The following is a 12,883-nucleotide window of genomic DNA, read 5'->3' as shown; positions in this document are numbered from 1 at the left end:
ACAATATTATACGTATGTTTAATTTAGATTCTATATAGTTTAAAAACAATCAAAATATTTTTTTTCGTATGTTGAATAATAATGACCGTATACAGTGACAGTATACTGTATCAAGACAATATAAGTGATTCCAAAGACCAATACAAGCTTTTTTCTCTTTGATCAATGGGAATTTCAATGCCTTTAATGTAGAGATTTTCAGCTTGTGCTCTTGGGAGACTGTTTTGTCTGCTGTTTTTGTTTGTATCTGAGCGCTGAATTACTTAACTGATAGACTCCATCTCCCCTGCGACCCTGTATTGGACGAATTGATTAGAAAATGTATGGATGGATTACTTAATTGAGTCCTTACAGTGATACAATTTATAATTTGCTTAATTAGACATGTTTTGGAGATTTGTTGATATGTTTGGAGGTTTAAGGCATAAGCACTGTAGATTTTTTTCATTAACTTTTAATCTGTAACTTTCAGGAGAAGAATATTTAAAGTCCAGTATTGTTATACAAAGAGTTTTAGGCAGAAACAGGTGTCCCCCAAAACATACTGGAAACCTAGCTATATGTTGGAAAGCTGATTATGTGAAGACCAGTATTCCTAGAGTATTTAATATTCAGTGTGAGTAACTCATAACTAAAGGAAGTTGTTTAGGCTTTGAGAACAATTAAAATTTTACAATTAAGCAAACTAGTTAATCTCTTAAGGCTTCATTTAAGAAATTGATAATACAACTGGAGTGTTCTCCAATTCAGCAAGAAGTGTACACCAAACTCAGGGATGAAAAACCTTGGTTTTGTTCTTTAACAGCTCCTGAAGTTTTGTGTTTCTGTGAGAAGAATAATTATGCCTGCTTCTCTGGCTTTTCTAATCGTCTAAAGGATCATGTAATATTATGTAATAAAACAGAATTATTCTTTCAAAACATTAAATGCTTGCAGTGGTTCAGTGAAGTGGAACACAGATACTGTAACATCTGAAAGTGAGGCTGTTGTATTTCTTAGTGAGAAATACAGTGAGAGACTGACCTACCCTGTGGAGCAGCTTTGTCTCTGTATGTGTATGTGTGTAATGTGATTAGTTATTCTTGATTTCTTTGTCCCTAGAACTCTCCAGAACAACATAATCAATTTAGAACAAAAGTCCTAGGTCACTAAACTTTCAAATGTCCAGACATCTTTAATTTATATTTTTTAATCATTAAAGCAGCTTTTTAGGAACAGCAGTAATGCTGTTCTTCAAGGTGCAAGATTTTCTTACAAACTTTTGAGGTGTCCCTTTTACAAATCCAATTCCAAAATATCTTTAATTTCAATCAAAGAACATGCTGTTTATTATTATTATTATTATTATTATTATTATTATTATTATTATTATTATTATTATTATTGCCACATAGATTACCTAATTGTCATCATTTTCGGAAAAAAAGGAAATCATTTTAATACAGTAAAAACAAGTTAGTAAAAAATACATATGACAAAAACTATATTAAAATTTTTGATGATACATAATAATGTAGATATACATATGGTACTGACAATATGGATATATTTTTTTTTTAACTGAATGAGGTAATAGTACACAATTTATATTCAATCCTTGCTCTAAATGGTGGACTGGAGAGACCATTATTTTAATTTATATATTATTTTGAAGACTGTAGAATTGCTAATATGATTAAAGCAGACTTACAGCATGTGACGAGCATGAATTTTTCATGGCATTCTGTGCTGCTGGAATCAAGATACTAGTTGATTCTGATGAGGTCTGTTACACAAAAGAAAGAAAAGGCATTTTAATATAACATTCAGATGCAAAGGCATTTTAGTTTCACAGAGAACAAGAGTGAAATGTAATTCAGAAATGCTCCTTGAATGTTGTGGGAAGGAAATGCGAAAGCTGACTCCCTGCATTCACCCCCATCTTATGAAACCCCACAATTAGAATCAGTTTGGTGTTTAGGTAGTGTGGCAGTACAAATTGCTAAATTAAATGTTCAGTGTTAAGAAAAACAAATAATTAAACTTTAAGTGTTTTAATTACATACTACACAATTAAGTTCTAACTAGTTTTAACACATTTGTACATTCATTTTGTCTGCATTTGCATGAATGATTCACAATACCACTTTGTTCGAGCTAAGCAGCATAGACAATATTGTATGTTCACATGCCACTAAATCACATTCAGTTTTTGCTCTAAGCTTATCTGTTTTCTAGTTGTGCTGCTGTCCCAAATACCACTAACAGCACAACCACTCTTCTGACCCATACAACTCATTATGTTTTCACAGCCTACATAGCTCCAAAGATGAGTCCTCTTGCCCTTTTTAGAGCATACCATGATCAGGCAAAAATGTGTTCAATTCAGCATGTTTATTGAGGATTAGCCCTTAATCCTCAACAAACATGCTGAATTTAACACATTTTAACACATTTAACACTTTTTTTCTAAAATTGTGTTAAACTATTTAACAGTAACGGTGGCACTGCGGCTTAGGATCTACGCCTGTTGCTGGAACCCGCGGCCGGCAGAGGAATCCCACTCCGTTAGGCCCTGAGCAAGGCCCTTAACCCTAACTGCTTCAGGGGTACCGTATAAATGGCTGACCCTGTGCTCTGACCCCAAGCTTCTCTCTCCCTGTATGTGTGCCTGTGTGTCTCATGGAGAACAAGCTGGGGTATGCGAAAAGACAAATTCCTAATGCAAGAAATTGTATATGGCTAATAAAAGTGATCTTATCTTATCATACATGGACTGATATGGTACACAGCTGTGTGATCTGTTTAATGTCCACTGGCATTGCCTGTGGAAACATTTCTCATATGGTTGTTTTCTTTTCATGATGGAGCTTTTTTAGCTTTTAGACCAACACATACATTTTATATTCAGAGCTATATGAGTGTAATACAGTTCAAAGTTTAATTACCTCTATTTAATGATTCTAATGTTATTTTCCCTCTCATTTCACTCTCCTTTATGTGCTGTTGGGCTGTCATCTGATTTAAAATGATTTTATTAGCAAGGCAATACTAACTATTGCAACCTTGTAATATCTGAGATTTTGGTTATATGTAAGTATTAATATAATCTCCATGTGTAAGACTAAAAAACACAGAGAAACCAAAAGATGGATCAGTGAAGTTTTAGTTTGTGGTATTGGTGCTGTGGTTGAGTTGGTTGCATTGCAGCAGAAGTCACACGTGTGCTGGGAATAACTATAATCTCCCTTGGTGGGGCACGTGTCTGGAGCAGCTCCAGATTACTGGGTGTATGGGATGAAGATGAGTTAATATACAAGAGCAGAGTATCAGGAGAGTAGGGGGTGGGGTGGGCAGCCCCGTTCACCAGCTGCTTCTGCTCCTCAGCAGGGTGCAGACCATAGTATTGTGTAAATAACGCTTATCATGTACTTAACTCTGATCTTAGTTTATATTAGTGTCTTTTATAAATATGAAAATAAGGAAGTTTCTCTTTTTAGAGTAAATCTGTAAAGTGATAAAAACCTTTTTCTCTCTCAGACTTTGTCAGTATCTTGAGTGAACTGTGAGAATTGACCTTATAGAGCCTCCATCATCTTCCTTTCCCAGAACAATTACCAGATTTCAATTATACCAATGTATGCATCTCATTGTTGCCTTAAATAAATTCATTCCTTCTTGGAAAATGAGACAGGACTAGACTACAAAAGATTATAGAATGGTGGATTTTATTTGGCCAGTGTGTGAATTTTTTTATGTGCAATTACACAGGTATATTCAAATATCTGTCTCTAGATACATGTTTATGGAACTCAAGTGAACTAGGAAGAGTGTAAATGAGGCCTGGGACCTGGAGCTTGTTAATGTGAGTCAGAAGGGGTTGCCAGGTTTCATAAAATCCTCAGTGGACTGGCAATGTGTAGATTGCATTTTGTTTCTATTTCAACAGTTATGCCTTTATAAAAGAAAATTAGCACAAATATCTAATGTGCATTAGTTTTTACACATTGGTGTGCAAGCAATTGGAATTCAGATGGTAATAACTGAGAACAATAGAGCTGTCAGTTCAGTTTCTTAATATGTTAAATATGGAAAATGTAGAAAAGTTTATAATTGAAGTATCTAGTATCTGTAGAAAAAATAGAGAAATGAATATAGGAAAGGTACAAGGCTATAAAAATGAAAACAGATGACATTTTTTTAGGTTTAAATCCACAGAGATCTAGGAGAGGTAATGGTGTTTGTTTTTCACTTGGCCAAGATACTGTATCACATATATAAATTATAACTGTGCAGTAATGTAATGGTTCATAAAACACAGAGGGATGATGTTTAACAGATGTTTGCTGTGAAGTAAAACTGATATGATTGCAAGTAATCAAGTTTTATTAAACATATAGTGCTTTGTAAATGTATTCAGACCCCTCTATGTTAAAATGTTTACAAAATGATGCATACAATTACAATACAACTTTTAAATATTTTTATATATTTTTAATATTCTTCAAAACCTGCATTCTTAGACTTAAGACTTTAAAGTGTAAGATACATTACAGTAAATGTCAGAAAGAACTTAAGGGGAAAAAAATGAAATATGCTGATTACATTATTAAGTATTCAGATCCATTAACTTAATATTTGGTAAAAGCACCTTTGGCAGCAATTACACCTGCAACTTTTTGTGGTTAAGTCTTTCCATACATAACACCCCACTGAAGCTCAGCACATGAGAGCTCATCCAGTACCTGGATGAGAGACCTCCTAGGGGAAAGGGAAAAACTAAGGTTGCTGCTGGTAGAGGTGTTAGAGGAGCCTGTAACTAGACACTGTGCCAAACAGTTTTGGCTCTTGGACATTTTCTTCCATCTCAGCCATTAAACTCTACAGAAAGACTAACTCTGTAGGCCAAAGTTGCTGTAGGCCTCACAGTAGCACCCCTAACCAATTTCCTCTTTGTCTAGCATCTCACTTGTGCTCATGAGGATATTTGAAGACTTCAATATTTTGTACCTTTTTACTGGTCTGCCGTTTTCAGTTACTTTATTTCTCACTTCTTTTGAAAACTCCTTATTCTTCATGGTTGAGTCTTTTCTTGTTATTCACTACCTGATCTGCATCCTCACAGAGATCATGTTTTTATTCTAAAATCATAAGAACCCCTTTTATTTCACATTTGGCAAAGCAAAGGTTTGAATACTTTCAAAATCAAGACTTAACCATTTTTCTTTTTTAATATCTATTTACTTATTTTTATGTTGGAACTAGTAGAATTGGTTGCATTTTAAAGCTTTTCTTCCTTTCTATACATTATATAAAGCCATTTTAATTTTCTTTGTAGTTTCTTACAATGGGAGTTTTGAAAAAAGAACAGGTCTTAAAATATTCTTTAAAATATAAGCTAATATTTCTTTAGCTCAAATCTCATGAGATCGGCTGACCTGCTTGTTTCCATGCTGTGTAAGTTAGAGTCCTGCAGTCAGGTCAGTCTGTCTCAATATGTCTTGCCTTGGCAGAGAGTACACCTTCTTGTTAACAGCTAGATCAGAAACTACACAATGAACATTAACTAAGTATGTCTCAGAGCCATTTTGTCTGTCTTAAATTGAGACATATTTTAAAGTTTATTTAATCTAATGTTTCAAAACTGAATGGGAATTTAGACTTCTTCTTAATAAGTTAAAAAGCTTCAATAAATCCCAACAGTGAAAGTACACTGAGCATTGAAAGTTGTTGAGCATTTTTGTGAAGATACTGGAGAAATTCCTTTGTACTATTATTACAATAACTGTGAGCCCTCTCAGTGTTGCATGCTGAAGCAAATGTAACATTATCTTTGTATCCATAAAAGAAAATTTTATGTGTGGATTTTGCAGTTTGAATATGCAGATCCAGCGACAATTACTGTTTAAATTGCTATAGCAGTTCCAATATCATGTTTTGGTGGAAACAAATAATCGTAATGTAATAATTCTTGACCCATCAAGAATTGCATATACAGTACTGTATTTCTGAACTTACTAAAATGCTGCCTGTTAAGCATTTTAAAGTTATGTGCACCAGAAATAAAGAACATTGGCAGTTCAATCTGCTTGGAGTGCCATTTAATTACAGGCCCATGAAATTACAAATAACTTGCTTGTTTAGACTGTGAATTTGCTTACCACTATAATCAGTTCATTTTGGCTACTTTTTAGCCCTCTCTTGTGAAATCTCCAGGAAAGAAATGATTCTATTCCACATTGCTGTGCATGGTGTGTTCCTTGAGTGTTTCTTCAGTTATAACTCCTGATCAAGAGGAAGGTCTTGTTCACACATGTTTTACAAGAATCAAAATTGCTTCACAGATGCTAACAATGCTTGGGAAAGTCATAAGAACTCACTTCCATTGACTCACTTTCTGGTCATGTTAAATTATAGACAATCTGTCATTCTTTTGCAAATGTCAAATTCAATGTGTTAGAACTGAGGGTAAAAACCTGACTGTGAAATGAGGCTAGTCTGGTCTCCCCAAAAGTTCATACGTTTCCATTTACTATTTACAAAAATAATTGTGTTTCAGAAAATAGTTGCATGGGTGATGGGTATTACCCCCCTTTATGGAATTCCTGCACCAAGAGTTAGCTTTTGAACTGTATGTGTAAAATGTATAATATATCCCTAGTCTTTGTACTGTACTGTATGTGTGCGTCTGTTTCTTACTGCAACCTATTAAGATTTTAAACAGCCCATTCTATTCATTGGACAGTATTGATAATATCGCATTTTGAGTCTGAAACTTCAAGAATTCTGATTTATTCTGCTATTTTTAAGGCAACCTTCAGTTTGTTGCATTTGTTCTAAATTAATCTTCTTGTTTGTCTGAATGACAGGCCTTAAAGGGAATTAATAAATCCCTTAAGCTTTTTTGGATTGAAAACGAGTAACAGAGAATGTAGAGGATGTGGTGTAAAGTTAATAAATGTTAGTTTTGCAGCAGAGATTGTAAAATGCCACATCTACGTCTTTAAATTAAAAGAAACAAAACGTTTATATGTCAATCTCCACTTTTGTGAATTTCTGTTTTTCCATTTTTACTGCACACTTTTTACAAACACAATTCACATGTTTAAATAAAATAATTTACTGCTCTGCATATCAAGAACCACTTGGAACTGAATGTTACAAAGACAAAGGAACTGGTGGTAGATTTCAGGAGGAAAAAGGTCAAACCTACTCCTGTCTACATCCATGGGAGTGGCGTGGAGATGGTGGACTCGTACAAGTACCTGCGAGTGCACATCGACGATAGACTGGAATGGTCTAAGAACATCGAGGCCATCTATAAGAACGGACAGAGCCGACTTTACTTCTTGAGGAGGCTCAGGTCCTTCAATGTGTGTAGTAGGATGCTACACATGTTTTATCAGTCGGTGGTAGCGAGTGCCATTTTCTACGCAGTGGTGTGCTGGGGCTCTGGGATTAGAGCAGTAGATTCCAAAAGGCTGAACAAGCTCATCAGGAGAGCAAGCTCTGTCATTGGGTCTGACCTGGACCACTTGGAGGTAGTGGCTGAGAGGAGAATGATGTCCAAACTAGAGGCCATCATGGACAACTTCTCCCATCCCCTCTATGACAGGCTTGCAGGAATGAAGAGCACGTTCAGCAATAGACTGATCCATCCACGGTGCGACAGGGAGCGCTACAGGAGGTCATTCTTGCCGTCTGCCATAAGACTGTACAATGCATCCACCTTGCGTCTTGGCAGAGGCAACAGCGACAGTGACCTGTTTCTGGACTAAACGCATATACACATCTACTGCTACATCTGTTCTCTTTCTCTTTCTTTTTCTTTTTCTTTTTCCCGTTTACAACCACTTTTGTGCAATATATGCCAGGGACCTGTGCAATACATTTATATTTATATTTATATCTATGGTTACATCTGTATTTATATTCATACGTGTGATACGATTTTCTGTGTACTGTTCTGTTCTAGTTTCCTCTTGTGTGTCCGGACTGTGAGTAACTCTTGTATTGTATTGTATGTATTGTACTATTATTATATAATTCGTTACACTGTGTCTGTGTTGTCTGTGTTAAGCTGCTGTTGCACTGCAATTTCCCTCACGGGATCAATAAAGTATCTATCTATCATAGTGAAGATCTTTGATGGAAGCCTAAAGCAGCAATCCTGAGACACTGAGAAGTTTTAAATAAGGGGGGGAAGTAGTTACTGGGGATCTCAGGTAACTCAGTTCACAGTCTTACCTTAAGTGTTTTGATGCTTTGATCATTGATATAGTATCCCTTGTCAGACTTGTCAGAGTTGCAAGTGTATGTTATGGAGGAAAGTGTAAAGGCCTCAGTTCCTTGTTCCTGTTTCCAAACTGTTCCAAACTGTTGGGTTGGGGTATGTACTGGCAATTCTAATTTCTAAAAAAGTCTGTGATCTCTTGTATTAAAAGCACGTCTTACTTCAAAACATAATAAAGATACATCAATTGTACAACACTAAATGGCCTATGGAATAGAAACATACTGTAAGTCTTTAAGTATATAAAACAGATACAAAGTACTTGTACAGTTGTATAGAATAGTATAGAATAAGCAAGGGCTGTCTAAGGGAAGATGCCATTGTGGTATGGCAGGTTCAGTGTTACTTTTTTGGTGATATAGTAGGAGAACAATTCATTTTTCAGTCTTTTATCCATAAATATGAATGATAGAACCACTCCATGAATACCATTCTCCTGTACACAAGGGTCCCAAGGAAGACTTCATAGCTGGTCATTCTGACACTCTACTCATCAAAATGACCTCATCCTTTGCAACGAAACAGATGAGCAGGTAGCCTAGTAACACTTGGAAATATAAGATGTGTGGAAGTCCAACACCATTTGGAAATTAACTCCCAATTATATTAAACAGTAGTATAATATTCTGGATAATCCATCCATCATCCCATTTTCTAAATGCTTCTCCCATTTAGGGTCATGAGGGGACAGGAACCTGTCCAAGCAAGTAACAGGCGTAAGACAGGGTACGTGCTCGGCAGGATATCAGTCCATTGGAGGCCAGACATACAGAGACAAATATGCGCAAACTCACACCAAGAAGCCAATTAACTAACCGGTATGTTTTTGGACTGTGAGAGGAAATTGGAGCACCCTGATGAAACCCATTTGATCACGGGGAGAACAGATGAACTCCACACAGAGAGCAGCGCAGGAATTGAACCCAGAACCCCAGTGCTGCAAGGCAGCAATTCTAACCACTGCACCACCATGTTAAACGAAAGTACTTAATTCATGAGTTTTCTTGGACTTCATACTGTACATGTCAGTGTGGGTCATTTTTAATTCACAAAGTATGTAGTTACTCATAATAATTGCTTACACTTATATAGCACTTTTCTGGACACTCCACTCAAAGCACTTTACAGGTAATGAGGACTCCCAACGACCACCATCACCAATGTGCAGCATCCACCTGGATGATGCGACGGCAGCCATAGTGCGCCAGAACGCTCACCACACATCAGCTATCAGTGGGGAGGAGAGCAGAGTAATATAGCCAATTCATAGAGGGGGATTATTAGGAGGCCATGATTGGTAAGGGCCAATGGGAAATTTGGCCAGGACGCCGGGGTTACACCCCTGCTCTTTTCGAGAAACGCCCTGGGATTTTTAATGACCACAGAGAGTCAGGACCTCGGTTTTACATCTCATCCGAAGGATGGCACCTGTTTACAGTATAGTGTCCCCGTCACTATACTGGGGCATTAGGACCCACATGGACCACAGGATGAGCGCTCCCTGCTGGCTCCACTAACACCTCTTCCAGCAGCAACCTTAGTTTTTCCCAGGAGGTCTCCCATCCAGGTATCACAGCTGCTTAGCTTCAGTGGGTTGCGAGTTGTGAGTTGCAGGGTGATATGGCTGCTGGTATTGGCTGCTGATGATATAGCTGCTCATACTCAGTTAATCATTACTGATCCCAAATTAACATCAGCATGTGTAAATGTACAGTAGCTGTAATAATATTTGTCTATATTTAATCAATTTGCAGTTGTAATGTTGTTTTTACTACTTTTTTCTAAAGGATACATAACTACCCAAAGTAAACCATTGAATTATCTTACATTTCCTTACATTAGAATTAATATTATTTGTGATTTGTACAACAAATAATTGGAAACCATGGAACAGCAGCATACTAGATGCCTTATTATGATTATTTTGTGGACATCTGGCAGTTTCTCGTTGCCTCATGTCTAAGTTAATACAAAAGTAATAAATAATGTGCCTGTCAGTTCACTAGGTCACTGCTGTGTGTGCATGTGTACGTGTGTTTACTCACTTTTTGATTGTATTCTTATGGACAATAAACTGACTCACTAGCATTTATTTCCTTTGAAACTGGTCTATTCCACAAGCTACGGTCTTTAACTCAGTGGAGGTTACGTGTGTGCTTTTGGATTTGGGAGGGGGGTTATGGGTATTGGGAGGGGTTACAGTCCATGAAATAACACGTTTTCAAACACTGTGATTCCGGCCCTGCAAGCTGAGGGAGCAGGCCCACTCACATAATCCTCTTTCAATCAACTCACACTAATCACTAGTGATAGTTGCAAAATTTAGCCTGGATCTGCTTAGGTAATCTGGATTGACATGAGGTAAAAGCAAAGGGACAGAAGGGCAGAGAGAGAGAGGAGGGGGGTGAGAGAGAGACAGAAGCTGGGAAAGTGATTTCTAGCCCTTGCCTCAACCTTGTCAGTGGTTTTTCTCTTTGCCTCCAGCTGAAATGTTATTGGTTGTTAGGTTACCTGTCTTTCATTATAGGGCACAGTGACAACAGGTGTCGTGTGTAACAAGCAGCAGCCAAGAGCAGGCACCTGGAAAAAAAATGCATCAGTGGTAACACAAAGGGGGAGTCTATGAATCTATGTAGGAGTGAGCAGCTTGCAGCAACACGTTTGGATACATTATTACCACCTAGTGAGGAGCTTGAGGGCTACCACTGCTCTTTCCACCATCTCCCTGGGCAGCTGGAGGTTGTATATGACTAGCCTGTGAGCCGATACCAATCACCTGCCAGCAGTAACAAGTCTTCAAGGTCCTCCCAATGCTACTCCCTTTGGTATTTATGTCTTAATACTCTCGTAAGCTCAGCATCAGAGTTTTCATTAAAGCTTGGTGAGTGATTGGGTACTGCTCCAGCACAGCAGGAGGGTCAAAGCTAATGTGACGTTGCATATTCATACAGACTGTGAATACATAATCGTCTGGCAAGAAGCAAAGGAAGAAGAAGAGGAAGAAGATGCCACTTTTTTTTTCTTTTGGCAACACAGACGTACTGTGGGGAATACACGGTGTTGTTTTCGTTCCATTTTTATTTTGTCGCTGCCAGTTTTAATTGGATGTCAGTTGGACCAGGCAGATGTTGGTGTTATTTCAGGCTTTGGATTTGAATGTTGGAGAAGATACTAATGGCTCAGCTGATCGGTGCCTCTCCTGATACCCGCCCTGTCCTTACCTGCCAGACGCAGAAACTCCACGCTTTCTGGTGAAGTCTCGAGAAGTGGATGTCCCTTCCATGCTGGTCGGGCTGTTTTTGGTTATTCTAACGCCGCATGTTGCCATGCTCAAAACACCCAAGAGTAAAAATGTCTCCTGGGTAAGTACAGATATCTGGAGAGGAAGCAGGAGGAGGGATGGGTGTGTTTGTTTTGTTGTTTACTGCTTTTTTTATATTTGGGATTTGTAGTATATCCTGTAGTTAATCTCATCTGATTTGGTTAGTCAACTTCTTTTCGTTGGATACATTCTGTAGCCCGAATTAGAAAAAAGTAATTTGCAAGTGTGTGACTTTGGGGGGGGTCTTGTTATTCAACGTTATATTGAACGTGATTGACGGGTAGTAGATGGAAAAGTTTGTGATATTGATAATAGGTTTGTATTCTTTGGGTGGTTTTGGTGACTCCATACTCCAGATTTTCAGTTTATATTTACAGGTGACGGTAAAACAGCTTGCCTCCTAGATTGTGTAGGTGCTTCAGATATATACAGTAATCTATGATGTTTTTCTTGGTGCATTATGTTTTTCATTGACGTTGACTACAGAATTCAGTGATGTTGGAATAAAAAGTCTTTCAGTGTTCCATTTTCTTTAATGGAGACTTCCCAGATCATTAAAAAGAAATCCTATGATTTTTGTGTAGATGATTGTTGCATAATAAAAAAATGAATGAAATCAGTGACTAGTATAGATCACATTACTGATAAAGGAAATCAGTTAATGAGAAAATCAAACAAAATTGTAAAGTAGGACAGTAATTATTTTTTGCAGCTAATTACTTAATATTGGAACTGTAATGAATTTTTCACAACACCAAGAAACGAAAACCCTGTACTAATTCCTATAAGGCAAAAGGTGGTCCTTACTTTTGAGGCCTTGTTGTTTATTTTGTCACATATAAGACTTTGTGGGATTGTAAGGTAAACAAAATATAGTATTTATGCTTTTACTTTATGTAAAATGCATTAAATGTGAAGTAATTTGCTCTTATTGTTTTTATTTTATATTATGCTTCTAGTTGTTAAAGCACAAAGATATAGTAAACATACTGTATGGTATGTTTTACATAGAGTACAGCCCAGAACGCTAATATAATGGAGAATAGTATTAATATAAAAGCAATGATTAGAATAATACAGTGGATTTAGAAATTATCTATTGTGTGCATGCCTTGTATAGTACTGGCTACATTCCTTGAAGGTTTTCTTTACATTCAAATATAAAAGTTGTGGGAAAGTTTATATTCCCTCTGTAAAAACATTCGATTTTGTTTCTTCATTTTTGTTTTTTTATTTATTATACTATTGTGGAATTTGTGCGATTTCAATTAGATATTAGTTGCTCTAAT

General features: G+C 36.9%; 1 protein-coding gene across 4 annotated transcripts in view; it reads left to right on the top strand.

Annotated features, from left to right (window-relative positions):
- LOC148657318 (voltage-dependent L-type calcium channel subunit beta-2-like) overlaps positions 1 to 12,883 on the top strand; it is a 168,580-nt gene that overhangs the window by 64,086 nt on the left and 91,611 nt on the right. The window contains exon 1 of one of the 4 annotated variants that reach the window (XM_088643408.1): positions 11,214 to 11,634. The exons of the other annotated variants lie outside the window; for them this stretch is intronic. Coding sequence (XP_088499534.1) covers positions 11,554 to 11,634 — 81 coding nt within the window. The 5' untranslated portion in view covers positions 11,214 to 11,553. Of the gene's footprint in view, positions 1 to 11,213; positions 11,635 to 12,883 lie in introns of those variants that run through there. 4 annotated transcript variants of the gene reach the window in all.

The sequence above is a fragment of the Lepisosteus platostomus genome, chromosome 8 (assembly GCF_059453375.1).
Source record: "Lepisosteus platostomus isolate fLepPlt1 chromosome 8, fLepPlt1.hap1, whole genome shotgun sequence".
In the NCBI taxonomy this organism is placed as follows: Eukaryota; Metazoa; Chordata; class Actinopteri; order Semionotiformes; family Lepisosteidae; genus Lepisosteus; species Lepisosteus platostomus.
This window is presented reverse-complemented; position numbering and strand designations above follow the sequence as displayed.